This window comes from Lachnellula hyalina (assembly GCF_007821495.1).
Source record: "Lachnellula hyalina strain CBS 185.66 chromosome Unknown contig00159, whole genome shotgun sequence".
NCBI classification, from domain to species: Eukaryota; Fungi; Ascomycota; class Leotiomycetes; order Helotiales; family Lachnaceae; genus Lachnellula; species Lachnellula hyalina.
This window is the reverse complement of record NW_022157273.1, coordinates 1-26,122: the sequence shown is the minus strand read 5'-3', so window position 1 is coordinate 26,122 and position 26,122 is coordinate 1. Positions and strand designations below refer to the sequence as shown.

Genomic DNA, 26,122 nt, shown 5'->3' with positions numbered 1-26,122 from the left:
AATGTAATCCTTGAGATCGAATAAACATTAGACATAGAGGATGAGGGTAAAGATAGAAAGTTCACTAAAGAAGGTTTTATAGGTTTATGAAGATTCCGTTTTCGGCTGCTTTAGCAGTTAGACGGAGGCCTGTAGCAAATTGGATTCCTGTGATGGTTCAGGCTTTGTGGAGAATTGAAATGGTAATATTATATTGAGCATTGATAATGTAAACTCTAACACGTGTAGTGGTGGACGGTCGATCGAGGGTAGAAAGGGGGGCGGATCATGTGGGTGAAGACTAGGTACCTAAGGCATACGAGTAATACGAGTAGACGCAACAATGCCAGACCTCAGCTTAACATGCTTGCTATCTGTGCATATATCGGTATTATGTAAAGAGCATTCCATATTCACATCACAGATTACTTTGGTAATGCAAGTCTTTCATTTCTCTATCTTTCTCTTCCTTTCTCTAATCTACCAGCAATGATTCGCTAAATAAGCAAGCTCAAGAAGTTCAATAATAGCAAACTCCCACAAACCCAGCTTTCGCGACTGTCTAATAACCAGCCAGTCCTAGTCCTGTAATCATATAAACCTCCCAGATAGTTGCAAAGAGCGCTAAAAAGCCAATGGTAAAAAAGAAGAGAAACCTTTCATAATAAAACATGTACCCTTGCCTTCCGGCCGCTATCCGCGGGCGGTAACGAAATGAATCACAATGATGAGCGAGGAATATGGGAATCGTAGTGTGGGCCACCATCGAGATGACTGTGGGATAACCCGACAAGAATGTAATAAGATTTGGGCACTGTACTCAATTTCCACGGAACAAGAACTGCATATCCTCCGGAGTCAAACTCTCCATTGCACTCTCATCAGAATTGATGGTGGAATTGATCATGTTGGCCTTCTTCTCCTGAAGCAGGACCATTCTGCTCTCGACAGAATCCTCAATGCACAATCGCGTGATAGAGCAAGGTCTAGCTTGTCCAATACGATGGCAACGATCAGCAGACTGCCACTCTGCAGCTGGGTTCCACCAAGGGTCGACAATGAACACATGGGAAGCCTCGGTCAGGTTAAGAGCAACGCCGCCAGCCTTGAGAGAAACAAGGAAGCATTCAACATTGACATCGGTCATGAAGTGATTGATAGAAGCCTGTCTTTGTGCAGGTGTCATGGAGCCATCAAGCATGACAGTGGTGATACCAGCACGACGAAGCCGCCATTCGACTAGTTGAAGCATGGTAGTGAATTGACTAAAGATGATTGACTTTGTGGTCCTGGTTTTCGATCGCAGTTGCCAAATGTCATGAACGAGAGCTTCAATCTTAGTGCTGCTAGTCCAGTTTTCCATCTTAATTCGGTTGATGATAGATGACTTCTTAACCATTTGCTCGTCCTGTTCGATATCAGGTTGCTCAAGATCAATACTGAGAGGGATGTGACATTGTGGACAGTCGGGCTCATCTGTAGATTATTAGCAAATCTGAAGTTGAAGAGGCGATGGAGGTACAAACCCGAAGAATTGAGGTAGTTTTTGGCACACTCGCGACAAAATTCGTGACGGCAAGAAGATCTAATTGCTTCTTCTGCAGTCTCGTCACAGATGCAGCAGACAAGTATGTTTTGACCGCCTTCGGTATTCTTTTTCAAGATGAGATCCGGATGGTCAGCGACTTGACGCATCTGCATAATCAGACCGAAGATGTTGGCGTAATTGTTGAGCAGAACACCTTGAGCGACGTATGTTTTGAACTTTCTGGCACCGTTGTTCATGATACTACCAGCGAAATCGTTCTCCTCTTCGCCAAAGAATTGACGGTCGACATAGATCTCCTTAGTTGGCAGTTCCATTGCTGAGGAATGATCACGCTTTACACGACGAAGCATGAATCGATCGGTAAGGATTCGAAGTTTACGGAACGCTTCCTTTCCAGGTCCCTTGTTACCGAACTTCTGGATTGGATTGAGAAGTTCTTGGTTGAAAACGGAGACATGCTGCATGCCACTGTGAAGACAGCCCGAGCAGCGATTGTTCTCATTCATATCCCAATTTAGAGTCGAGCAAGGACATTGCTTGCAGAAATAGCAGGCGAATGGCTTGATATCAAGAAAGCGAACTAGAGAAAAGAATTCACCAATACGATTCTGAAGGGGTGTTCCGGACAAGCACCATTTGTGGTCCGCCTTTAGAGCGAAGCATGCTTTTGCTGAGCCAGTGGTGCGTGACTATACATTGTAAGACTGTGACCAAACCAAACTAGGGACCGACAACCTACCTTGATGTTGTGTGCCTCGTCGAGAATGACACGATGGAATTGAATTTGATGGATGATACTCTCCTCTTTGTGTAATCCGTTTTTGCGCTTGAAGCCTTTTTCCTGCTTGCGGTACATGGACTCAAGACTGTTGTACGACATGAGAATAACATGATACTTCCTGAGATCATCGAGGGTGGCCCCTTTGGTATGCGCATTGGTGCCGTGGTAAACAAAAGTCTTCAGGGTTCCATCAGTGTAAGCAGCAATTTCTTGTTGCCATTGCATGAGCGCGACTGGGGGAATTAGGACAAGGGATGGTTGAGCAGCGGGGAAGTCGGACATGATCAATGAGACAGCTTGAATGGTTTTACCCATGCCCATCTCATCACCAAGTAAGCCTCCACCCCAGTCCGTCTTCTCCATAGCCTTCATCCAGGCGACACCCTCGAGCTGGAAGGGCTTCAGCTCGCGGTTGATGTTCTTCGGCTGCTCAATCTTCACCGATCCAATCTTTGGCAGATTTTCAAGATCTTTCCACATGGTTTGGAGCTCAGGATGATGCGCTTCGAGACGAGCACGTTCCTGTCTAGACCTACGACTCACTCCTGTGTCATGTTCGGCTAGGTTGATCCTGTGACGAGCGCTTCCACGAGGACGAGATCGAGGAACTACAGAACTTGACGGGCCAGCTGCAGCGATTGGAACACCATCAGATTCTGAATCTGATTCAAATACACTGGCTGATCCTAAGTCTGAGACATCAAAATCACTCTCCGTAGTAGGAAAATGGTTGGAGAGGTTGGTGAGGCTAGAGCTAGTCGAAGCTGTTGTGTCTTCGCGTTTCATGGCGGGTGGTTTTCCAAGCCTCACGTTGGTGTTGCGAGGGCGATTGGCTGGAGGTGGCATCATCTTGGTTGAGCGCCGTCGTGGAGAAGAGCTTGCTTTGAATGCTTTAGATTGCCCCTGAATGACATGCTTCATACGAGATCGCGGTGTGCTAATGGCGATAGGGTCAGAATCTTCAGAGTCGTCAATTTCAATAAAATCGTCTGAATCGTCTGAGTCTTGAATAACTTTGGCCTTCCCCTGTCCATTCCCTATGAATTTGACACCATTATTACCTTTAGCAGAAAGTTCAATTTTGGGCCTATTAGCAAGTTGGGAAGACTTTTGTATGACTTTAATATCTTCATCATCCGAGATTTCAGAGTCGTAAACGATCTTGGAAATTCTCTTCTGTGTTTTGCGAGGGGTTCTTCGAGTTGCAGGTCCATCGATGTCCATAGCACTCATGCTGTTGGCTTTGGCGTCTTCCTTCTCTTGGAGAGCCCGAGCAAGCTGCGCATCTGCAGTATTATCCTCGTCGGCATCCTCTTCTTCCTCTGAATCGGCGATTCGCTTTCGTTTGTTTGGATTTAGGGAAAATTGACTGTTTCGGAGAGCAGCAGCGCGAGCTACCATATTGACTGAAGGGGCAGCTGTATGTGACATTGTCGCTGTAGGACGTCCTCGTCTACGGGCTGTTGATGCTGTGGGTTTGTTGAAAGATGCCGGAGTCGCAACACCACTCGTGAGAGGAGTTGAGTAGCCGCTGCTCTCGTTGTAGTCGTTGACAGTCGACACAGAGGACAAGGAATTGCGAGCTTTTGCAGCTGGGACCCTCTTCGTGACCTTTGCGCCAACGTACTCATCGATTCTAGAAGGGGAAGGAAAGTCCAAGCTAGAAATATCGTCATCATCATCACCTTCATCGTTGACGGTAGAAGGAGCCGAAGGTTTGTGCTTTTGGGAAGTTGTTGACGAGTTGTTGACGAGTTTGCCGGTGGAACGTCTGGATGCTGTTTCTCAAGTTTGTCAGAAATGATTGCTCCTAAGGATAAAATGCGGAAGGAACGGGAGACGGGCTGAGGCATTTTAAATGCCCGGAGAATGAAGAAAAAGAGAATCACTAACAAGATGCTCTCGATGTAGTTGTGGTGCTGCTGAAGCTGTCGACCTTCCTCGGTCGACCTCTGGGTCTGCCGGTCGGAGTCATCTTGGAGACCCAAGAACGAACAGAGCACTCGCAGACGTGGTTTTGTTATAACTGACAAAGATTGAGTGTATAGTGGCGATGATGACAATGTCTCCTTCAAAAATGGAGGTTGGTAGTTGGTATTCGGCTGGATTGTGACAGGAGGGCGGGTTTTTCATGAATGCAGGGCGAACCACCAGCAACAAACACAGTAAGTGAGACGATAAGATCCACGGGAGAGTGTTGACTCTTTTTGGTCACAGTTGACTGCGGAGAGGCCAGATATGAAGTCTTTGATATGGCCTCGACCTCCAGTAAACTACAAAGGCGGCGTTGTGTAGGAACTGCCTCAGAAATCGGTGGCGATAAGAAGGGGGGAAAAGTTCGGAATCGCAAAAAGGGGACGCGTCAAAACTTGCACGAAATCACGTGCATGGGGACTTTAAGCTGAAAATAGGCGGAGAAAACGGCTGTTGATTGGCTACGTGGCTGCGGCAGCCCCACCATGCACCAAGACTACAGGCGGCAAGGCGCGTCAAACAAAGGAAGGACGGAAGAGAACTCGAAAAGGGGAACTTGCAGAGAGGAAGTAGGTGCGCTTCGTGAATCTGCTTTGTTGCCCTCAATACATCGTTCAAGTCCGAATCCTGTACTGTCCATTTCCATCTCCATCTCCTCAACTCCATCCTCATTCTCAGGCGGGCTGCACGTTCGTGAAATAACAGAACGTGAAGAGGGAGGGGCGAATAATCCACAATGTACCTTTTTCAACCATCCCAACACAACTTTTTTGCTAACCTATCCTAAAGGTCGAACACTCCAAATGCTACTCCTGCTGGAAACCAACGAGCAGCTGCAGCTCCAGGTCGTCAGATCCGCGGACCGTAAGCATCCCTGAAACCGGAGAAGCCGCCGATACTAAAATCATGACCCCGCAGGCAATCTGCTCTGACCGACTTCCTCGCTGTATGTTACCTCCCGTGTTCCTGGACATACAAATGCAGCCATTCCCATTAACACAGTTTGCCTTCTCTAGTCGCATAATATCAGCGCGAATCAGATCCGCCAAGATGCGAACGCTCGTCGAGCAGCCGCCTTAGCTGCCCAGCAAGCTGTGGATGCTACAGACAATGCCCCTTCGCCAGGAATGGAGGCAGATGATAGTCCAGCTCCAGCCCCGGCTCGTGCTCGGAGAAGTGAGAGCAAAGCCCAGTCCGCAAAAAGGAAGAAGGACGAAGAAGTACGTTGGAAGAAACCCTTAGTTTATTCAATTTTGCTCACTTGTTGAATAGAAAGCCATCGCAAAGATCAAGGCCTCGAAGACTTTCCAACGCCGCCGACAAAAATACGATTCTGATGACGAAATGTCCGACGAGGATGAAGCCGCTCGGGCCATATTCGAAGAGAGAATGGCGCCTCTGCCAGACCAGATGGAGAATTGTGAGGACTGTGGCAATCGCTTCAGAGTTACACCATACAGTCGCAAGGGCGAAGATGGAGGGCTTCTGTGCCCGAAATGTTCTAAGGAACTCGACAAAGAGGAAAGTAGAGCCACTAAGAGGAGAAAGACTAATGCTGGACGACAACGACGGCAAATCCAAAGCAACCTTCTTGATGGTATTTATCCTGGTGCAAAAGACCTCATGACCCTTTGTATCGAAACTCTTGCCAAGAATGTTGATATGGCTGAAGACTTTGGAGATTTGCCACCAGCAATGGTTGAAAGGCTTTCAGGGATCCTCTGCAAGAAACGAGAGATGAGATCAGACCCATTAAATCTTTTCCTTCGCCCCGGCAATGACACAGTCACAGTCTACGATGGAGCTCGACTCTCCTCAGATGACTACATCAGAATCTTCCAGTACTGTCCAACTGTCAAGGATCTACGTCTCCGGGACGCTGTCCAATTTAAGAACAAGGTTATGGATCATTTCCTCTCAACCAAAATTAAATTGGAAAAGCTTAATCTTCATGGTGCTAACCTCATCGATGACGAGAGATGGAACCGTTTCTTCAAGGAGAAGGGCGAGAACCTCAAAGCGTTCAAGCTTCATTATACTGATGGCCACTTTGGGGACGAGCAACTTGCGCTCCTTCCCAAGACCTGCCCGAATCTGACCAGACTCAAGATCGTACACAACCAAAAAGTCACAGACGAGGGTCTCGAACATATTGCCAAGATCTCGAGTCTAGTGCACCTTACCATCAACATCTACGGTCAAACGAGCTCACCCCCATATGTCGAAATCATCAATGGTGTTGGCCCTGCACTTCGCACTCTTTGCATCGACAAGGCCAGTATAGACGACAGTGTTTTGGAAGCCATCCACGAGAACTGCCAAAACATTCAGAAGCTTCGTCTCACTGACAACGAATTCATGACTGACAGGGGTTTCGCCAATCTCTTTTCAAACTGGTACAACCCCCCACTTACCTACATCGACTTTCACAAATGTCGTCACATCGATTCAAACGATCCTCGTGATAATACAAATGGTATCGGGTTCTCATCCTTGGGATTTGAAGCTCTCATGGCCCATTCAGGAAAGACCCTCAAACATATCGACATAAACTCCTGCCGACACATATCATTGGAGACCTTTGAACGTGTTTTTGCTGTCGACAAGAAGTACTTAGACTTGACGTTTATGAACATCAGTTTCTGTCAGGCAGTCAACGACTTTGTGGTCGGTTGCATCTTTAGATCCTGTCCTAATATCAAACAGTTGGTTGTTTTTGGCAATTTTGGTGTCAGGAGTGTCAAGATTCCAAAGGGTAAGATTTTGACTGGTATCCCCACCGCGATGGGTATGCAAACTGAAGGTACGGAGGATGGCGAGGGGCGTATTGCTGGTTAAGTGGTGTAATGGACGAGAGGGCTTGCTTTTTGGGGGACTGTATGGTATGGAAAATATTATGCCTTGCTTAATGGCTTACTTTTGCTGGGCAAAGACTAGAGGTGCTCGCTTGGTTGCAGCTGCGGTTTATTACGAAGAATATGATAGTGCAAGAATGCCTAAATTAGTTGGCTTTCCGAGAATTTTGGTAATACGAATGATGATTTCTAGAATGGGCAAGGACTCAACAACGGGCTATACAAACCGTGGTCTTCTAGTATCCGCGAAAGTCTCGACCTTCTTGCGTTGTTCTTTGCGAATAGGTCTACAGCACTTATGTTTAATTTTCCTGCATTTCATAAGGTACGGTAGGGCTGACAAGCGATGAGTAGACCTCTATATACCTCGAGCTGAAAGCCACGATCTCACCCCCTTGAGGAAGATCAGGATGGTTGATGTCAGTGAAATTTATAGTATATCTTATCACTAAGGAAAGAGAGGCAAGGCATTGAATATCATCAAGTCGTTTTCGCCGCATGCCCAGATGGTCTTGTGTTCCATTCGCTTAATAATTTTCGCTCCCCCCCATTATTTCAACTGCGAAAAGGCCAGCAGAAGAAAAAGATAGCAACTAGCTTACCTACAAATGAAGTAGAAGAAAATTCAACTTCGAAATTTAGGTATCTATTTGATAGAAAAATTATATCAAATACAAATTGTGCTTAAGCCCTGCAATATCCAAGCAGCAGATGCTGAACTAACCCCGTTGGTGTTATTATACTACTAAGGGATGTAGTTCTCCTTGATCACAAATCCTACCAGGACACCATTGCCTGTGAACTTGTTTGTCATGTTTTACGCTTGTATCAATTATGAACGTATATCAACTAGCGGGTAACTATCGCCCGCTCCGGCAGATGGCGAGTAGACATGATGGGAGGCAGTCTCGCAAGTTCACTTTCCTACAATCAATGCTCCTGGACATACTCTGGCATTTTTACTCGATGCTTTTTATCCGTCTTCTTGTCACCGCTAAGGGTTATTTTTGATTAGATCGTATTTATGCCCGGCTCGATATCTCCTACTTCCACGATGCGTCCTTCCTCTACACGGTGCAACGTTCATTTGAGCAGTACCTTATCTTTACACTCCATACTAGCTTTTCTACAGTGGACACAGTCAGTCATTTTTAGTTCTGCACTACCTCTTGATGATTGTATACGTCCCCGCCGTCCCCCAATCCTCGAAACATAGCTCGTCTCACTTTAATATTCCCTTTGCATTTGTCCTATTTTATCGGACAAACGCATTTATCAGAATACAGGATCTTGATCTATATTGGTTCGTTAAACAATGTCCTGGTAGACATTGACGGCCAATTCGATTCTCCTTCAAGTGTTTTTATGTACAGTCATGTGATATTCGCTTAATAAAACTGCCCTCAAGTGCCCCTATCTCGACACGGTAAAACTAGCAAAAAGAAACAGAGATACGCATATAAACTTTCGATTTGAAAGAATCACCAACGAGCATGCTGAAATCTTAACAGCTTAAGTATTTATACATACCTTATAGTCTACCGCTAAATAAATTCTAAATGGCGTGGTCTATGTAAAGCCAGACCTAGATTACTATCCCCGGTCGTCTTTCTACCAAATTATTAGCAGCACCTGCCAAATACAGGTCCCAGGCGAGGTTTTTATGCACCCAAAAAGTGCCCAGCCTAGGTAACTTACTTTTTCAAAGCTCCCTCGTTCCTCGACTTATACAATTAATGTCATGAACCCAACAGCTATACCTTCCCCATCACCATCTCCAGGACTTGTGGCTGGGCTCGTCCATGTCGTTTCTCGTTTTTCATTTCTCATATATTGCTGTTTATCATCATTCAATCCCCAGTACTGACATCATTTGGCTCCATCTCGAGGATAGGTTTAAGCGTCTTCATTGGCACGGGCTTAATCAGAAAAATATCAATGCCACTCAAAGCAGCATCTCGTTGGTATTCCGCCGACGAGAAGCAAGTCAGAGCTACGATACGGGTTCGAGGGATGTTATTTTTGCTTTCGTAGGCTCGTATGCGTCGACTTGATGTCAACCCATCCATTACGGGCATTGCAAGATCTGCGAGGATGTTGTGAGTCTTCGCAATTTTGTGACCTGGTTAGATGAGAGTGAGACGTACCCATGAAGATCACTTTAAATGAGCAGGGCTCTTCTTCGAATCTGTGGAGGGCTTCTAGGCCGTTAACTGCTGTGATGTAGTCTTGCTTCGCAATCTTCATATAGTTGACTAGAATCTGGTAAAACAGTAAGTCTTCTCTTCAGCAAATCAAGCTGTTTGGTGGAGAACCGCATACCTTCAAGTTGATACTATTATCTTCAACGAGAAGGACCTTTGATCTAGATGGAATTTGTGGCACAGCCAATTTGGTTGACTCGGGATCCAAGGTCATTTTGCTGACGGCAATTGTAATCTTCTCTTCTATTGCGGCTGGACCGGGCAGCCCGTTGTGATTGGGAGAGTTCGGCGAATTGGAAGCCTCTCCGGAAGGTATAATTTCTAGAATATCCGGACGATTATCATTTCGGTGACTGGATACCTCCTGAAAGACTGGCGGACTACCTGGCTTTTCGCCACCCTGCAAAGTTGGCAGTCTAATGGACGAATTTCTATAGTCCAAACACTGCGCCAAGATTCTCGCTAGCTTGTGAGGACCAGCACTGGAAATGCGTTAGCATTGAATGTTGATCGGAGTCGGGAAGAGAAAAGTCTGGCAGAGTATGCAGACTCATGAAACTATATGCAATACATAAGAAACAATTGAGTGCATACGGTTGTGAAAGGGAAACCACGCCATTGCCGCTGCCAATGTCATCTCCTGCTGTGATATCCTCAAAGATGATCGATGGTGGTATTGACACACGGTTGCTCTTTAGAAGGCTTGATTTGGATCGAAGGCCCATCAAAATGTCTCCGTTCGCAGAATCGGCGGAAGAAGCCGTAGTAACTTCCAGACCAAACCAGTCAGCAGCCATTGCAGTAAGAGATTCTTTCATAGCTAGTATGCATCTTGCATGAGCACTGAGAAGGCCATTTGGTGTTTCTGCAATATCCGGGTAGTATTCGAAACCGATGAAACACAGTTTCAATCTATGACACCGGGTCTTGATTTCCTTGATAAAGGAACTGTTTTCCTGGATTGTCGTAGTTTGAGGTTTTGAAGGAGGCCCAATGGGCACAGAGACATTGACAGTCGTCCCATACCCTACCTCACTATGCACATCAATTTCGCCCCTGAGATCGACCACCAGTTGACGGACTATAGACAGCCCAAGGCCAGTGCCGACAGCATGAGGATCTTCCTGGGTAAAGGGCGTAAAAAGACCATGTCTCAGATAATCCTGTGACATTCCCTTACCCGAATCCTCGATTTGAAGGGTGACGACTTGTTGGGATGGCCGTGATGAGTCCGCGGATATTGTATTCGCCCGGAGGGAGATACGTACGAAGCCGGAAGTCGTGTATTTGAGTGCATTTCCAAAGAGATTCATGATGATTCTCTTCCAACTGCCAACGTCTGATTCAAGGTTCCATGAAGTCTGCCAGTCGACGCTTACAATAACCAAAACATTCATCTGCAAAGCATCATGGCCCATGTGCTCATGTGTGTTGTCTGATCTCCGATAATTGTGACCAACAGAGACGCCTTCAACGACATTCTCTACAAGTTGGCTCAAATCTAGATTTGTGGTCCTTTTGTTATGCGAAACACTCTTCTCGAATCGTGATGATGATGGGTTTGTCGAAAGGCTAGTCTTAGCGTAATCCAGACTGAAAAACTTAGTTTGACTTCAATGATTAAAGAAACAAAACTTACATTTGATCCATTGTATCTAGAAGTGTCCCCCCGCAGACCGTTATTGTTCGAATCATTTCATCTTGTGTCGAATTGGTCGGAGTTTCCTGTAGAGCTTCTGCGCTTGCTAGGACGCCGTGGAGAGGCGAGCGTAGTTCGTGACTGACTGAAGAAATGAAATCCGCTTTGGCGCGATCAGCTGTGAGGGCATCCAGTCTAGACTTTTCCGACATTATGCAACTTCCGAATGCTGCTAGATAACCAATATCTGCCGATTCTAGAGTTCGTGTTGAGTTCTTGCTCCACGCCAGACTTCCTGCAAACCATTGGTCTCGTTGAGGATCCCAAAGTGCTAGGAAGATGATGGACCTTGCGCCAGGACAGACATCCAGCAACTGTTTAGTCCACAATTTCTCCTTCTCCTCTCCCTTCTCCTCCTTCTCCTTCTCGCTATTCGAATTTTCCGATGCATCGACCCCAGATTCAGTAGTGTCACTTTTCCAAGGTTTGTCCGCTGTTTGCACAAGAGACCCATCTTCATCGAAATCAAATATGTGTCCATATCGGTACTTTCCTAAGAGGCCTCGCAAGGTCGACTTTGGTAGCGGTATCCGTTGTGATGATAAGGCATCAGCGGAATTCGAAGCCTGAGCAGAATACCCTAGTAATTCGCTTGATGATAAGTAAGGGGCGTGAAGTGTCTTAGCCATAGATTTCTGACTTGCTGCTGGATCGTCAACGAAGCGAATAGAACCCTTTTCCCCACTCTCACTGGACCATTCTTTTCGTTCGTCAGAAGGTATATCAGACATACCCCGAAATTTTAAGGGCTCGGGAAGCGGAGATTCTGGGGCAGCTGTAGCTAGATCAACGGCGATATCGCGGACACAGGCATCGATGAACATGACACCATCCAAGTCAAGGGCCTTTCGAATAGTATAAGACGCGCGAGAGAATAATTGCTTCATCGCACCGGAGGATATCTCCTGGATTGTTGCAATGCTATCTGATGATAACTTTCGCTCTCTTGTTCCAAGACCAGAAGAGGGGGTTGACGGGTGGGTAAAATCAGTAGCAGATGCTGAAGACGCGGACCGAGTCGTTTGAGCCGCATTTTCAGAGAGATTGTGGTTTGATAGATGGGCGGTCTTGGCCAAACCATCAGTACTATCTTGGGCACTTTCCTGTCTATCCGATGCAGTTGTCAAAGTTTGAGCTGAGCCAGTTGGGTGAATATGGGGGCGTGCTTGGAGTGTTTTCAGTTTGTTCGCTTCATTTCCACCAAAGTCTTGTAGAGCGCCTTTGCCTTCCACAAATAAATTCAATCCTTTCACCATTCTGCCCGCTCTTTGTAAGTCATGCTGCATTTGGACAAGTTCAAGATGTTTCATAATAGCGGAAGATATCTCGTTTAATATACCGAGGCCCTTTTTGCTGAGCCCATCTCTTGGCTTATTGTCAACAACACAGTACGTCCCAATGACATGACCTGAAGGACTATGGATCGGAACCTCTGCATAGAACTTCATGTATGGCCATCCAATACAATACGGCCGATCTTTGAAGCTGTCCATTGCAGACATATCGTTCATAACGTAACACTCCCGATTGGCAATGACACTGGATGTAGCTACATCGAGGCTGTCATCCTGAGCAGTAAATACTTGTATCGTATTCGGGCATACCCCCCATATCGTATCCAAGACTCGGGGGCCCAAGTATACCTCGTCACCCTCGTCGCATTGCTCTTGTGAGTATAAAGACACGCTCCTTGTCGCTTCAGCCAGAATGAACTGATTCTGGGGGGTCATAATTGAGATAAAGCTTCGTTCACAGTTCATTCGAAATGCACCCAGTTGTGCGAATGCAGTCAACGTGGGGTCATGCGACAGCAATTGCGAGTCGTCGGGTATGTCATTTTGAGCCTCAGATGCAGATGCCAGGGCGATGGATGGAGCGGCATGTCCGGCGGCGTAGATATCAGAAAAACCACAGGGGATGTTCTCTTTGAGCGGTGCTCTTGGTTTTGTATCCGTTTTGTAGTACCTGTTTCAAAGAAATACAAAAAGAGTCAGGGTCTTGATCTGCAAATAGGTGGGCATAATAATGAAATAGACTGGAGGTGGGGGCTGGTAAACCTAAGTAGATCGCGCACGCGAGCCCTCTCGCGGGCTCTCACAAGACTGAGCTGCGTCTGCGCATGCAGCTCGGGGTCGGACATGGTATGTTCAGAGTCGGAAGCAGCAAGGACCAGCAGCAGCCTGTAGTTTCTGCTCTGCTCTGGATCTGATCTAGGAATGTTGATCTAAATAAAGTACAGTCCTGGAACTTTTAGCCCGGCCGCTACGTAGCATGTGCATATGCTAAATTTAGTTTATCTATACCATTAGGTAAGCTATTCTGCCAACCACCAGAACCACCATGAATAAACATATTTATTGCCCTACTTAGATGACTAATTTGTTACTTCGTAATAATTTCAAACGCCGTACTAGATTCATGATATAGTCAAAATAAAAGAACTATCATAGCATTGAAACCAACGCTGAGATAAAGCTGTATAGATAAATAAGACTACGTATAATACTACGTCCTATGACTAAAATTGCACCTATAACCTTCTAAGTAACCAAGACCGCACTTTCCACCAAAGTATATTCTTATTTCTATCTAGAATTAGGGTCTTCTACTTATATATATAGGCGGTATCCTAATCTGCTTACTATTCTACTTTGAATTATATTAGTAAAAGATAGTAAAGCACGGAGCCAGAAGTCATGGGAATCCAAATAGACGTAGAAAATCATACATTTATACTTAATACCAGCTAGGATTCCTATGCTTGCTCTCAGATATTTCACTTCATAATATCGAAACCTCAGACCTGATCGTCTTACAGAGGGCGCGAGTTGCATTGTTTCTAAGCTTACTTTCAAATCATAGCACTTCTTTCTATCCCACAACAGAAGTGATCACTCATCGTCTTCATCTTCATCTTCCTCCTCGCTATCTCCCTCCTCTTCAACATCCTCCATCTCCTCATCTTCATCCTCATCCGCCTCAAGACCATAGCTTTCTTGGAAGGCAGACAGGGGCTGAGACTGGGCTTTGAAACCTGTATCTGTAAAGCCTTTGACGATTCCCTGTTGGCAGATTAGTATTGAAATGACAATAATTGTACAATGGAAAGTAGTTGCATACCTCAACCATAATTGGCGCACAAGTAACAACCACATTCGCCTTGCCTGGAGCGAAAAGTGGCAGAAGGACATTGCTCATGACTGCCTTAATCTCATCAACAGTAACGGCACGAACCTGTTTCAACAGCTTCTCGTTATAGTCATCCGTAACTTCCTTTACGACACTATCCACAAAGTGGAATTGTCCGGCTGCGGCCATCGTGGACTGGTCATCCGCAAGACCTGTGACGATTTGGCTGACTGCGCCTTCCAAGGCATATTGCTCGAACTTTGCCGTTCCATTGATGTATGAATCTAGAACGCCCTTTGCAGCAATAAAGGCTCGATACGCATCGGGAGAGCGATATACGCTGAATTGAACGAAGCCACCATCAGGATCACGTCTAAAACTGGCGCCGTACGCGAGACCTGTGCCACGAACCGCGTTCCAAATCGGGCCTTCCACTTGATCAATGAAGGAGGTAGCGACCATGAGAGCAGGTAGAACGGGATCGGTGTGGGACTTTGGTCCCTTAGCGGAGGAGAGGAGAAACGAGGAGTCGATGGTGGGCATAGGCACTACGACGGCGCCATAGTTTCCTGGTGTCTGGCCGTCGGGGCTCAAGCGTTGGTTAAGCTTGACGAGCGGAAGTAATGGCTTTGTGGTATCGAGACCAGCGACCAGTGGCTTCCACGCATCGACTGGGTTGGGCAGCTTCTCGATGTTCGCAATTACGAGGGTACGCATGTTGTCGAACGTGAAGATCGACGTTCGCAGTGCCTCGAGCCAGCCAATGACGACTTCGGGCTCGTTGGCAAGGAGCTTCTTGAGCCGTTTGAGGTAATTTGCTTTGACGAGGGTACCTCTGGCTTTAATGCTTGAATCCTTGTCCAGATGGATCATGGCGTCTACAGCATACATCATGCTGTTGCCACTTCGCTTTGTCTCTGGGATCTCAGCCAATGCCTTGGAAGTTCCAGCCTTGAGTCTTGTCACATCAAAGATGCTGTCAAACATCAAGGTTCTAATCCACTCTATAGCAGCTGCGTACTTCTCCGGTTCGACTTGAAATTGTATCACAAGACCCTCTGCATCGCTGAGACGGCCCCCACCGTTCATACTATAACTGACTGTATCTTGCTCTAATAGCGTTACCACCTCTTCAAACTCGATTTTCTTCCCTCCCCGCATAATGGGAGTATTGAAGAAATTGTCCATAAATAGCGGAAGAAGTGGACGATGCTCAGTTGCGATCTTGGAAGTTCCGATAAGCATAGTAAGGTGTACAAAATTAGTTGGCACGTGCTCGAACTGGAGGAAGAGTGGAAGGTTCGATGTCTGCTCGACGATCTTCTGGATATTGTTCGATGGCGTGCCTAGCTTCTTGGCGAGACCGGACCTAGCACTTGTAGTTTCGATAAAATGTATCGATTCTACACCGGGGACTGGCCATTTCTGAAGAAGGGATGCGGGGATCTCGATGTCATTCTTTGCGACAGCTGCCTTGAGCTTCTCACCTAGCTTTGCAAGACCATCAGGTCCTAACTCATCGCGTCTCGCCGCAAGCCGCTTCTCCTCAGATGCTTTCATCTTCTCTGATAGGTCCTTTGAAGGTGTACCTAATAAGGAGATATGATGCGCATCTGAAATCCACTTTCTCAAAAAGGCTCTCCATTGCTCATCTGTCCATTTCTCCAATTCATCAAATTCCGCGATGCTGCTGAGATCCTTCAGCGTTGAGCCATCCCGCTTTCCAAAGAGAAAGTCATTGATTATCCCGTCGGCATAGAAGCTTCCAGAGCTCTCCGCTTGGAACTTCACCTGTCTGCGCTCTCTCTGAATACAATCGAGCATGTACTTCATGTCTAGAGGCTTTGCTGCAACATCTTTGAGAATCTCAAACAACCGCTTTTCAACATCAGCAAGTTTTTCAGTCGCTACTCCAGATGGCTGGAACCATATGACCGAGTTCGGTCTCGCATCCCAATTGTGATAGATCGCACTTGCAAGCTCTTCTTTCTCTACCATGATATTTTCAAGAACTGAAACAGACGATCCCGCAAGATAGGTGAGGAGGATGGTCAAGGCAGCGGTCTCAACAACGTCATTACAGTCAGGGCCGAACATAGCAATAGTGATTTCGCCCATCGATTCATCTTCCTCTGGAAAGGGAATTAACTCAACGATGGTTTCTTTCAACGAAGGCGGCTGTGGAGATTCCACCCATGGTCTGAAGCGTGTCAGCAGAGCCGATGTCATTGAAGGATTAAATTTACCTCTTGAACTGAGAATCTGGTGAAGGGATAGAATCCAAAATAGAATCTTCGAATTGATCCAAGATCTGGAAAAGATTGTCTTCATCGACCTCACCAACTAGGACCAAACACAAATTTTTGGGTTGGTACATTTCCTTATGGAAAGCACGAATCCTCTCTGCCGTTAAGACTCGCAGATTCTCCATCATGCCTCCCGTCTCGTAACGGAACCCAACATTCTCAGGGTAAAGTAAGCGTCGAGCTCTGATGTCCATGATTTCAGATCCAGTATTTTGAACACCCTGCATCTCGGAATAGACAACACCCGCATCATTGCCTTCGCCATCTATGTGATGAACTTCAGTATAACATCCTTCGTCAGTCAAGGTTGGAAGGATAACATGTTCCAAATAAACAGGAAGGATTTGGGCAAAGCCTTCCCAGCCAGCGGTATCCAACGTGTAGGCAGTGTGGTCCGTAGCGGTCCATGCATTGGTATTCGAGTATGCCCGTGATGCAAGTCTATCGAGCAGGCCCTTGTATTGATAGCTCTTAGAACCCATGAATACCAAGTGTTCGAGTGTGTGGGGAGATCCAGAATCGTCAAAGATCTCAGTTGCTAGGGCAAAATACCCTGAGACCTTAGGTCCTTTCTGATCGGCAACCACAACGTGCATCCCTGTGCGTTCAGATACATATTGGGAGATGGAAACTGGTGCATAGTCGGTCTTAAACTGTTGTATGATACGGAAATGGGTCTTCCTCGTTTGACTAGGCATATTGAGAGATGAAAGTGCCAGCCGTTGATGGATGGAATGCTGCAGAACTGAAAGAGAATCGATCCTGCTAACATGTTAGTCGAGAGGCTTCTTTCAAGTCTGGCAATCGTTTGCATTTTTGATAGCAGAACGGTAAGGCTGTTGAGTGACGCTCGGACGCCCTGTTTGTTGTACGCCCTATGAACACGCCCATTGGAAACTAATACTAAGTCTGAAATACGTGGCACACTCCATAGGCGAATGGTCTAATTTATGAGCAGAGTACCCTGGTGCACTATACTACCAGCATTTGATGGATCTGAAAACGTGTCCCACGTGACCAATATTGAGGTTCCAAGATTGATATTTGGGAGGGAAGGAATAGGCCGATGGCTTACCATTTGAAATTTTCCACTTGGTATACAGCAGCAGCCAAGAGAGCCGCCAGGAGAGTAAAAAGAGTCAATGCGCTTGGGGGAAATAACCCCGCCAACCCCGCCATTACAAACAGCCAGCTAACAAGTCCCAAAGAGAATACGACGGAGAGTCGTGCGAAGGTAAATAAGGCAGGCAAGGCATAGGAAAGCAAACAGTATGTAGAAGGAGAGGTTTTGATTTCATACCTAGGAAGGGCGTGAAGAACACGGCAGCCTTGCGCAGATTTCCAATGCACGGTGACTCAAAGAGGCATGTAAGCCACACAGTCGTTAGGTTTAAAGAAGAGCTAGTCAATAACGCAAGTCAGGGCTGTTAGATAATGAAGCTATTCAGAACGCAGAAAGGATCCTGAGATGAGTGCGAGTGAATTAGGTTGGGAGTTCAGAGCAACAAAGGGAAGCAGAGAATATCCCCTGAAGAGGCGAAGATTGTGATTGGTTGAAATTGCAGGGACTTTGCCGCCAAACGCGTATTGGCAAGGAAGGCGCGCTTAGATGTTGACAGAGACAGCGATAGCCGGTCGCAGCAACGTCATTTCTGTATATACTTTGGAACTTACATTTACAGCAAATCCATCCGAGCCGGCGAGCAGATACGCAGACAAGTAAAATGCCGAACTACGCAGATCGTATCCAATAACCACAAAGAACATTTCTGATTTGGTCTCACGAGTCCTGGGACAGTGTCCTCAACATGGCGTCAACCGGGGTTCTTGGAAGCATCTTGGTTGATTTCTCCACCAAAGGCACCTTTCCAGAGGAAGAATCGGTATCCGCAGCCCCCGTGGAAGAATCGGCTCTACCTGGAGCTTTGGCGGCCTTGAATACGGCCAAAACTGAATTGGAGGTAAGCTCTCTAGAAAGTCCCAGCTGCTGTGAGACTTTGTTATGTATCTTTAAATCATTCAGCTAATACGTGCCGCAATAGACAGAGATCCGGAAGCTCAGTAAAGACAGTGCTCCCGATATCGATACTTGGATCACACACGCGCAGAGCATTCAAAATGATATCGAGACCTCAAAACAACTTGCCAGCCGTATTGTTCGGCAGGCAGAAGCGGATGGTAAACGAGTGGAGGAGCAGGAAGACAACAGGGCATATGTGGAGTTTATGACCAAGGAAGTGGAGTTGAATGATCACCTTCGTCAAGCATTAGAAGAAATGCAGAGATTAAACGACCAATTGGACGAAGCGGAGACACTCGCTTCCGAGAGTAATATCATAGCCGCTCTGAATATACTTGGAGGTATTGTGTTATGTTTTGAATGACGGAGACCAAGCACTGATTATGGTACAGAAGCTTTGGAAACCATCTCGGAAGTTTCTCCTGAGACCACCGTTCGAGCAATCAAAATCCTCAACCAGAGGTGTATTACTCTGAGGCACGCGATACACGAACAATTTGAGATGATATGGAAGGCCTTGATTGTGGTCAATATGGATGACGGTGTCATTACTATCAACCAAACAATCCCTAGTATGTACGCATCCCAGTGCGTAGATTCTTTGCTGACGGGTTTAAGCTGCTCCCATGACCTTATCCGAGGCTACAGTTGTTCTGCAGACATATAAAGAAGTCGACAAGGCGGCGACACAGCTATGGCACAATCTAGATGAGGCAATACTCAGGCCCCGAACAGACCTTCGTGCTGCGCCTCTTCCTAAAATCCAAATTGATGGAGTGAGTTATACGCACAAGAACACACGGCCACCTCTGATTAGTTATAGAATTGCATTCGGGCTAGCGAACAGTTTGCCAATAACAGCATCAAAGCATTGTTCAAGGAGCTTGAAATTGTTATTCGCTTCCTCATCGAGAATCTTACGCCGGAGCTCGTCAAATCGCTTTCTGATGTTATGATGCCTACTCTCTCAGGCCGGGTTAAAGAACTATGGCTAGACAACGCTATCCCAGCATCTTTAGACGAAATTGAAAATTACCAGAAGGCTTTGATCCAGGTCCAGGAGTTTGCCAACACGCTAGAAGTCCTCGGATGGCTAGATTCACATGGTTTACATCGTTGGGTCGAGGATGCTCACAAGAATTGGCTCAACAAGAAGAGAGAAACGGTTCTCGACTGGACTAGAAATGAACTTTCATTAGGTAAGTTTACTCTTTCCGGAAGACAGGCCTAGTCTGCCTTGAAATCAAACATCACAACCGTAACAATTGACTAATCTCATCTATAGGGCTTGGAAGTCCCCATATCGCCGAACGGGTCCAAAAGAAAATGGTACCTCGAGATGAGGGCATGCAAATCACCGCGACTGGCAATGCAGTAGATGATACGTGGGATGCGGCATGGGATAGTGATAAAGAAGACTCTTCACCTGCCGAGGAAGGAAGACCTTCCGAAATCCTTGCTAGTGGAATACTTCCTGCGGGTAGCACAGAAAGGAACCGAAGTTCCCTAGACGAAGAACGAAGAAATTCCTCCATCACTCACACTTCACCAGAGCCTGAGGACGAAGATGACCCAACAGATGCTTGGGGCTGGACAGATGAAGATGCTACAGAAGGAGCCGCTGTGGATACAGACGCATCTAAGCCAGCCACTACAAAAGATGCATTAGCTGCCGCCCAACAGAACCCTAATCCAGAGCTACGTCAAGTAACCATATCGGAGAAGTTCCAAACGTCTTCGATCCCGCAGGCAATACTTGAAGCAGTAATTGGAGTTCTGAATGACGGAGCAATTTTAGCACAACCCAAGTTCGTCCCCATGACGTTATCGCTGAACACAACTGACATTACAGAAACGAGAGCTTACCGATTTCTCCGGCCGCGCCAGGCCTCTTCAACCTTCCCACCCTTCTTCTTGCCGAGTATCGTGCACTTTCCCAACTATATTACGCCGAGAATATGAATGGTAACATGTGAGTACGCAGTCTTCCCTCGTTCCGTACCATGTTAATCGCATGTGCCCAGGTATCTGTTGAATGACACTGTATGGCTGTCCGATCAGCTACAAGAATTTGTAGCCCAGTGGAAAGAGCGAGAGGATATACCAGAGCGAGCGGTCCGAATGATCAAAATAGACCCCGAGATCAACAAGCTCATAAGCTTTGGCAATCGAGCTTATACCAATGAGCTCATCGCCCAAAGAACAATCATCCACGACCTCTTGGCTGGTAAGTATTTCCTAACGCATTCACTCGAATATCTCTGACAATCCTTACAGGCACTCAGAACTTCTTCCAGCAAGAACAAGATGAGATCCAAGACGGCATCCGCTTCGTCATACAACAGATCCGCGAACGCAATAAAGCCTGGTTCGATATTCTACCATGGTCCTCATGTGCCTCGGCCACTGGTTCTCTAGTCAACGCTGTCGCATCCAAGCTCATAGCCGACATCTTCGAACTACCAAACATTGGCGTTGACGAAGCCGAGCACATCGCCACCATTATTTCGAAAGTCGAAGGCCTCGACGATCTTTTTGTCAAGCCTGGCCAACACGGCGCGAACACTGTTCCCTTGACGGGCCAATTCGCTGATAAATGGTTCAAGCTGAGCTTTTTGAATCAAGTCCTGCAGAGCAATCTCGCGGATATCAAGTACCTTTGGACGAAGAGCGAGTTGAGCTATTATTTTACGGCGGAGGAGGTCATTGATTTGATTGGGCTGAGCTTTGAAAATAATGTCAATGTGCGACAAACAATCAAGGAGATCAAAGCTAATCCGACACCGAGGGAGGGCTTTGAGTGAGGTTTTGGGATAAGAAAGGCGATAGGAGAATATGTATATTATGCATAGCATGTGATACCCAGAGTTATTGTACACTAGCTATTACTTGTATCAAGGTCTCTCTCAGTGCGAGGAGAAGCATCACTTACTCCCGCGCCGCCCCCCCCCCCCCCCCCTGGAGACATTTTCAGATCACTTCCTCGAGTAAATGCTGCCTTTTGTACTCTGCATCCGAACCTGGCCATATTTATTGATTTACTGTGAAATATTATTGCCAGCGATAGTGTCTACTTTTTGCTCTCCGCGTAACCCAACTCTTGCCCATTTTTGCTGGGGGGACGGGGTCGAAAAAGACAAAAGAAATACGCTAGGCGAAACGGAAAGATCTTATTGGCATTGAAAAGGGACAATGATAGAAGCATCCTCGTACGTCTTTTAGTTATTCCCCCTTTAACTTGCTGTACTTCTGGCGATCATACTTGCTTTACCTACTTCTAGCCATTATACTTGCTCTACCCTCTTCTCTGTTTACTTTCTCTCCTTTAAAGCGTGCTAGCACCTCTCCTTGCGACCTTCTTTTACTTCTACCCAGATTTAATTCTACTTGATCAAAGACACTAAGCTAACAGTAGGCAATCTACCTATGGTCAACGCCCGGAGCTTGCGTAGAGCCGCGGGTGACGTAGTTGTTCCGCGCCTGGAAGTCCAACTTGATTTTGCGCTTTCTCGTCGCTTCTTGGCGATGAAATGATTTGCATTACGCATAGCTCTCGGCTTGAATTCGTTGTAGCCTTTCTTTTTAATTCTTCTACTTAGGGTTGCTTTTGACAAGAGGGAGGATTCCGCCCTTGAGAAGCTGCTGTGATGGGAAATCATTGGCTTGGATGCGCGGCGAAAAGGGGCAAAAAGCTTCAAAATTAAGCGAAGACGCCTTGCAAAGAAAAGAAACAAAAAAAAACTTTAAGAATGAACTGCCTGTACACTTATTAATTGCTCAGGAAAAATGAACACCAAAATCGTAATGTACATAAGTTAAAATTAATTCGAAACTCGGCTTTCTACCGTAGAAGGCCCGCTGTCCATTACGGTTTCGAAATCCTTCCAGTTGCGGCACGTTTAGCAACCTGGGCATCGAACTCTGTCTCTGTTGTTATTATGTTACGATAATTGCTTATTTTGATATATACCTATTTGATATATACTTAGTACTAAGCAAAATATATCGGTTAACCTTAGCTACTTTCATTGGCAGGGAAAGTCTTTAAAGGCATGCTTTAATAATAGCCTTATTAAACAGTGGCAGGGCTTCGACATCTGTCAACTCCATATTCACCACCTTCGCACTCTACCACTCTCCAATTTTCTCTGCGCAAGAAACATGGCGGAATACGACTGCGACAAAGCTTTAGTGAGAGTCGAGAGGTGTATTGTAGACCTGAAGGTATTGATCTGAGGCGGTTGTTTGGGGTATATGCTGAAGTCAAAGCTGGGATTGTTCGACGACGCAAGATTATTTTGTCTATTTGCAAAGCTACTAGCATCGGCCCCTCCTCAAGAATATCCCCCATCAACAATCGAAGAGTTCGACGATGGCAAAGATGCCGATAGCACACAAGAACTGCTAGATACTACTCTGCAGTATGTCGTTTCCCTCCACGTCAAGTTCCTCATACGAGGACCCCTGTACCATGGTTTTGGGAACCATATCGAGGATATGGCCGTTTGATTCGAGTCGTTGAGATCCAAGGGCATGAACCAGGCAGTGACAAGAGCCAAGTTCGGTCTGAAGCCCGGCGAAGGTCAGTCGCGCATTCCATTGACACTCTCGGCGTGTCGTCATTCATCCTGGAAATGGTTCTGACTCCAACGTCCGGTTTTGTCCCACCTAAATTAAAAGACAAGAAGAGGAAAGCATCGGTCTTGAAGAGCAACGATGATTCGGCCGAGGAGGAAGAAGATAGTTTGTCGGAGGAAGTCAACGAAACAACCGAAAAAGTTCATTAGGGATAATGTCGTATACCTGAAGGGCTTGTGCAGGTCTGAAATCGGACAGAAGAACTCTTTATTCCAAGAGTTCGCACTGATGAGTAAGGAGGAGATGCTCGCTGGAGTTATTCGTTGGGTTGGATGGTGCCATGAAATTTGTCTGCAAAGAAGATTGGAAGCGTGCTACGGTGGTCGCAGGTTTCTTGGGCATGCCGGAAGAGTACCGGAAGGCGTTGGAGGTTGCGGAGCCGTTATAAGTGCCCAACAATTGTACTTATTTCCACAGTTCCTCTACTACTACTAAATATCCCAGACTCTGAGACTTTCAAATCGGATTTAAAGCATGAGTAGCAGTACCTACCGGCTAATCAAATACAGGGAAAACAAGACAAATACTGACATGGTGTTATTATAGAGAATTATATGCCTTCATTCTTTTGCGTAGCATTCGCCGTTCTAATCTGACCGTCTATCTAGGTTGGAGAGCTCAGAGCGAGCCCAGGGTCTCAACGATCTAGTTTCTATATCTCAACTAAGATGCTATGCTTACAGATTATAATGGAAGCTGTAAATTGCCTCGATAAGCATCGCACCCTACTAAAAGACACATATCTTATAAAATAGATAAGTGTAACAATGAACATAGCCACGTGACAGATATCTATGGAAAAACTCAACATGATTTCCTCAAATGATCAGGTAAGTACCCCATGAATTGGTCAGCGCTTACTAATCTTTACCAATTATAAAGGTGTTGACAGAATGTTGCTTTCAAACATAATAATACGATGAATGAACACGTGATCATAAACAAAAAAACACGTGGGCACCTGGAATATCGGGAAGCCTTCTTTATACACCTATCAAAACAACGTTGCGATTGTAAGTTCTTTAACCCATACATACATTCTTAAACTCATGGATATCATCCCAAAATGAGCACACCCGTAGCACGCCCTCCCTCGAAGAGACCAACACCAGAGGAATCCAAACAACCTCCTCAAAACGAACAAGTCAACTCCCTGCTCTATAACCAAAGATGCAGCGATATATGGATGCTCCTTCTCGGACTCCGATTCATCAACGCGCTATGCGTCCGCACCTTCTTCCAGCCAGACGAGTATTTCCAATCCCTAGAGCCAGCCTGGCAAATGGCCTTTGGATCGGAAAGTGGAGCCTGGATCACGTGGGAAAGTAGAATTATCCCCCTGAATGCCTTCACTTTCTAACTTCAAGTAGGAATGGCAGTATCAGCTGCGCTCTTCCTTACATCCGGCTCTGTTTGCGGCGGTCTATTATTCGGCGGATAAACTTATGGAGTTGGTGAGCTACTTCCCGCAGTTTCGCGCGACGGTTTTGGCGGTGCTGCCGAATATTGTGCAGGCGTATTTTGCGGCCGTGGGGGATTATTATACATGGCAACTGTCGGAGAAGATATACGGTAGAGGAAGTAATGCTAATTGGGCTTCTGTAAGTTCGGGTTTCGTACCACAGGGGACTTCGCTGATGAGGGTTTAGCTTTTGATGACAATCTTCAGTCCCTGGCAGTGGTTCTGCTCGACTAGGACATTCTCAAATTGCCTCGAGACGACTATGACCATTACTGCGTTAAATTTTTGGCCGTGGAAATTCTCATCGGATAGTGTTCTAGATGAATCTGCAGGCGTGAAGGAGACGGCTGTAGCGCCTGCCAAGATCTCGATTTTCGAAGAGCCTGGGTCTGTCAAGGGGTGAGTCGTATATCATCCATACTGTCACATATCTAACCTTATCTGAAGGCTTATTACGTCTCTTCTACTTGCTGGGACTGCCTGCATCCTACGCCCGACGAATGCACTTATATGGTTTTCCATTGTAATGGCAACGATAACTCGATTCTTCTCGGGTTCCCGACTAAAACCCTCTGACTATCTGTTTCTCATCCGACAAGTTGTTTTATTTGGACTAGTCATACTTTTCGTCTCGGGAATCTCAGACAGACTATACTTCGGCGAGTGGACCTTCCCACCATACCAGTTCCTCAATTTCAACGTCAACCAAGACCTTGCAGTCTTTTACGGACGCAATGTCTGGCACTACTATCTTTCCCAAGGCCTCCCTTTACTTCTCACAACCTACCTACCATTCGCTTTAATCGGACTCTGGAACTCGGCTTCCCTTCCAGCAGGCAACATCCGCTTCCTACTAGCAACCACGATCCTCGTGACCGTCAGTACCCTCTCCCTAATCGCGCACAAAGAAGTCCGCTTCATCTACCCGCTCCTCCCTCTCCTCCACATCCTCGCCGCCCCCTCAATCAGCGCCTTCTTCCACACTCCACAAAACCGAACAACCCATCCAACCCCTGTCCCCACGACCACGACCACGACCACGGCCCCTACCATCCACCGCAAGCCCCTGCTAGCTCTCCTCCTCCTCCTCAATCTATCCATCGCAGCCTTCACAACCCTAAATCACCAACGCGGCGTCCTCTCCGTCCTAACCTTCCTCCGCCACGAATACGAAACCACGCACCCCACGCTCCTCGACCCCAACGGCGCCTTACGCCCATCATCCCACGATACCGACACCAAAATCGAAACATTCGCCGCCTTCCTCATGCCCTGCCACAGCACGCCCTGGCGCAGCAAGCTCTCGCACCCGTCCCTACACGCCTGGGCGCTAACCTGCGAGCCGCCGCTGCATCTCACAGCGCGCACGCCAGAACGGGCGGCGTACCGAGACGAGGCGGATCGGTTCTATGACGATCCGCAGAGGTTTTTCAGGGAGGAGATTGGGGTGGCTGGGGGGGAGAGGCCGTGGCCGCCGCGGTTTGTGGTGGGGTTTCAGGGCGTTGAGGGGGTGTTGAGGGAGGAGG

The 26,122-nt window shown here is 46.7% G+C and overlaps 6 protein-coding genes across 6 annotated transcripts; 3 read left to right on the top strand and 3 right to left on the bottom strand.

The window, feature by feature from the left end:
* Window positions 1–799: 799 nt before the first annotated feature.
* Window positions 800–4,284, bottom strand: RAD16 (DNA repair protein RAD16; the record flags this gene model as incomplete). Its single annotated transcript, XM_031152105.1, has 4 exons — window positions 800–1,455; window positions 1,506–2,217; window positions 2,268–4,087; window positions 4,203–4,284. 4 exons carry the CDS (start codon window positions 4,282–4,284, stop codon window positions 800–802), a joined length of 3,270 nt encoding a protein of 1,089 aa, XP_031002637.1.
* Window positions 4,285–4,444: 160 nt separating this feature from the next.
* Window positions 4,445–7,121, top strand: rhp7 (DNA repair protein rhp7; the record flags this gene model as incomplete). Its single annotated transcript, XM_031152104.1, has 7 exons — window positions 4,445–4,474; window positions 4,527–4,600; window positions 4,721–4,852; window positions 5,073–5,147; window positions 5,202–5,229; window positions 5,300–5,503; window positions 5,556–7,121. 7 exons carry the CDS (start codon window positions 4,445–4,447, stop codon window positions 7,119–7,121), a joined length of 2,109 nt encoding a protein of 702 aa, XP_031002634.1.
* A 1,867-nt stretch (window positions 7,122–8,988) lies between these two features.
* On the bottom strand, window positions 8,989–13,181 carry dhkB_0 (Hybrid signal transduction histidine kinase B; the record flags this gene model as incomplete). The annotated part of the gene is made up of 6 exons (XM_031152103.1): window positions 8,989–9,224; window positions 9,286–9,400; window positions 9,461–9,824; window positions 9,937–10,935; window positions 10,982–13,006; window positions 13,099–13,181. 6 exons carry the CDS (start codon window positions 13,179–13,181, stop codon window positions 8,989–8,991), a joined length of 3,822 nt encoding a protein of 1,273 aa, XP_031002635.1.
* A 751-nt stretch (window positions 13,182–13,932) lies between these two features.
* Window positions 13,933–17,237, bottom strand: YOL098C (Uncharacterized protein; the record flags this gene model as incomplete). The annotated part of the gene is made up of 3 exons (XM_031152102.1): window positions 13,933–14,103; window positions 14,162–16,370; window positions 16,417–17,237. Coding segments are annotated over 3 exons (3,201 nt in total), but the record flags the coding sequence as incomplete, so codon positions are not given.
* Window positions 17,238–18,284: 1,047 nt separating this feature from the next.
* ZW10 (Centromere/kinetochore protein zw10-like protein) lies at window positions 18,285–21,300 on the top strand (the record flags this gene model as incomplete). Its single annotated transcript, XM_031152101.1, has 9 exons — window positions 18,285–18,437; window positions 18,519–18,837; window positions 18,889–19,068; window positions 19,115–19,272; window positions 19,320–19,695; window positions 19,782–20,304; window positions 20,349–20,468; window positions 20,521–20,723; window positions 20,774–21,300. The coding sequence occupies 9 exons, from the start codon at window positions 18,285–18,287 to the stop codon at window positions 21,298–21,300; spliced, it is 2,559 nt and encodes an 852-aa protein (XP_031002633.1).
* A 2,900-nt stretch (window positions 21,301–24,200) lies between these two features.
* On the top strand, window positions 24,201–26,073 carry GPI10 (GPI mannosyltransferase; the record flags this gene model as incomplete). Its single annotated transcript, XM_031152100.1, has 5 exons — window positions 24,201–24,459; window positions 24,505–24,545; window positions 24,607–24,735; window positions 24,784–24,995; window positions 25,044–26,073. Coding segments are annotated over 5 exons (1,671 nt in total), but the record flags the coding sequence as incomplete, so codon positions are not given.
* Between the last annotated feature and the right edge of the window lie 49 nt (window positions 26,074–26,122).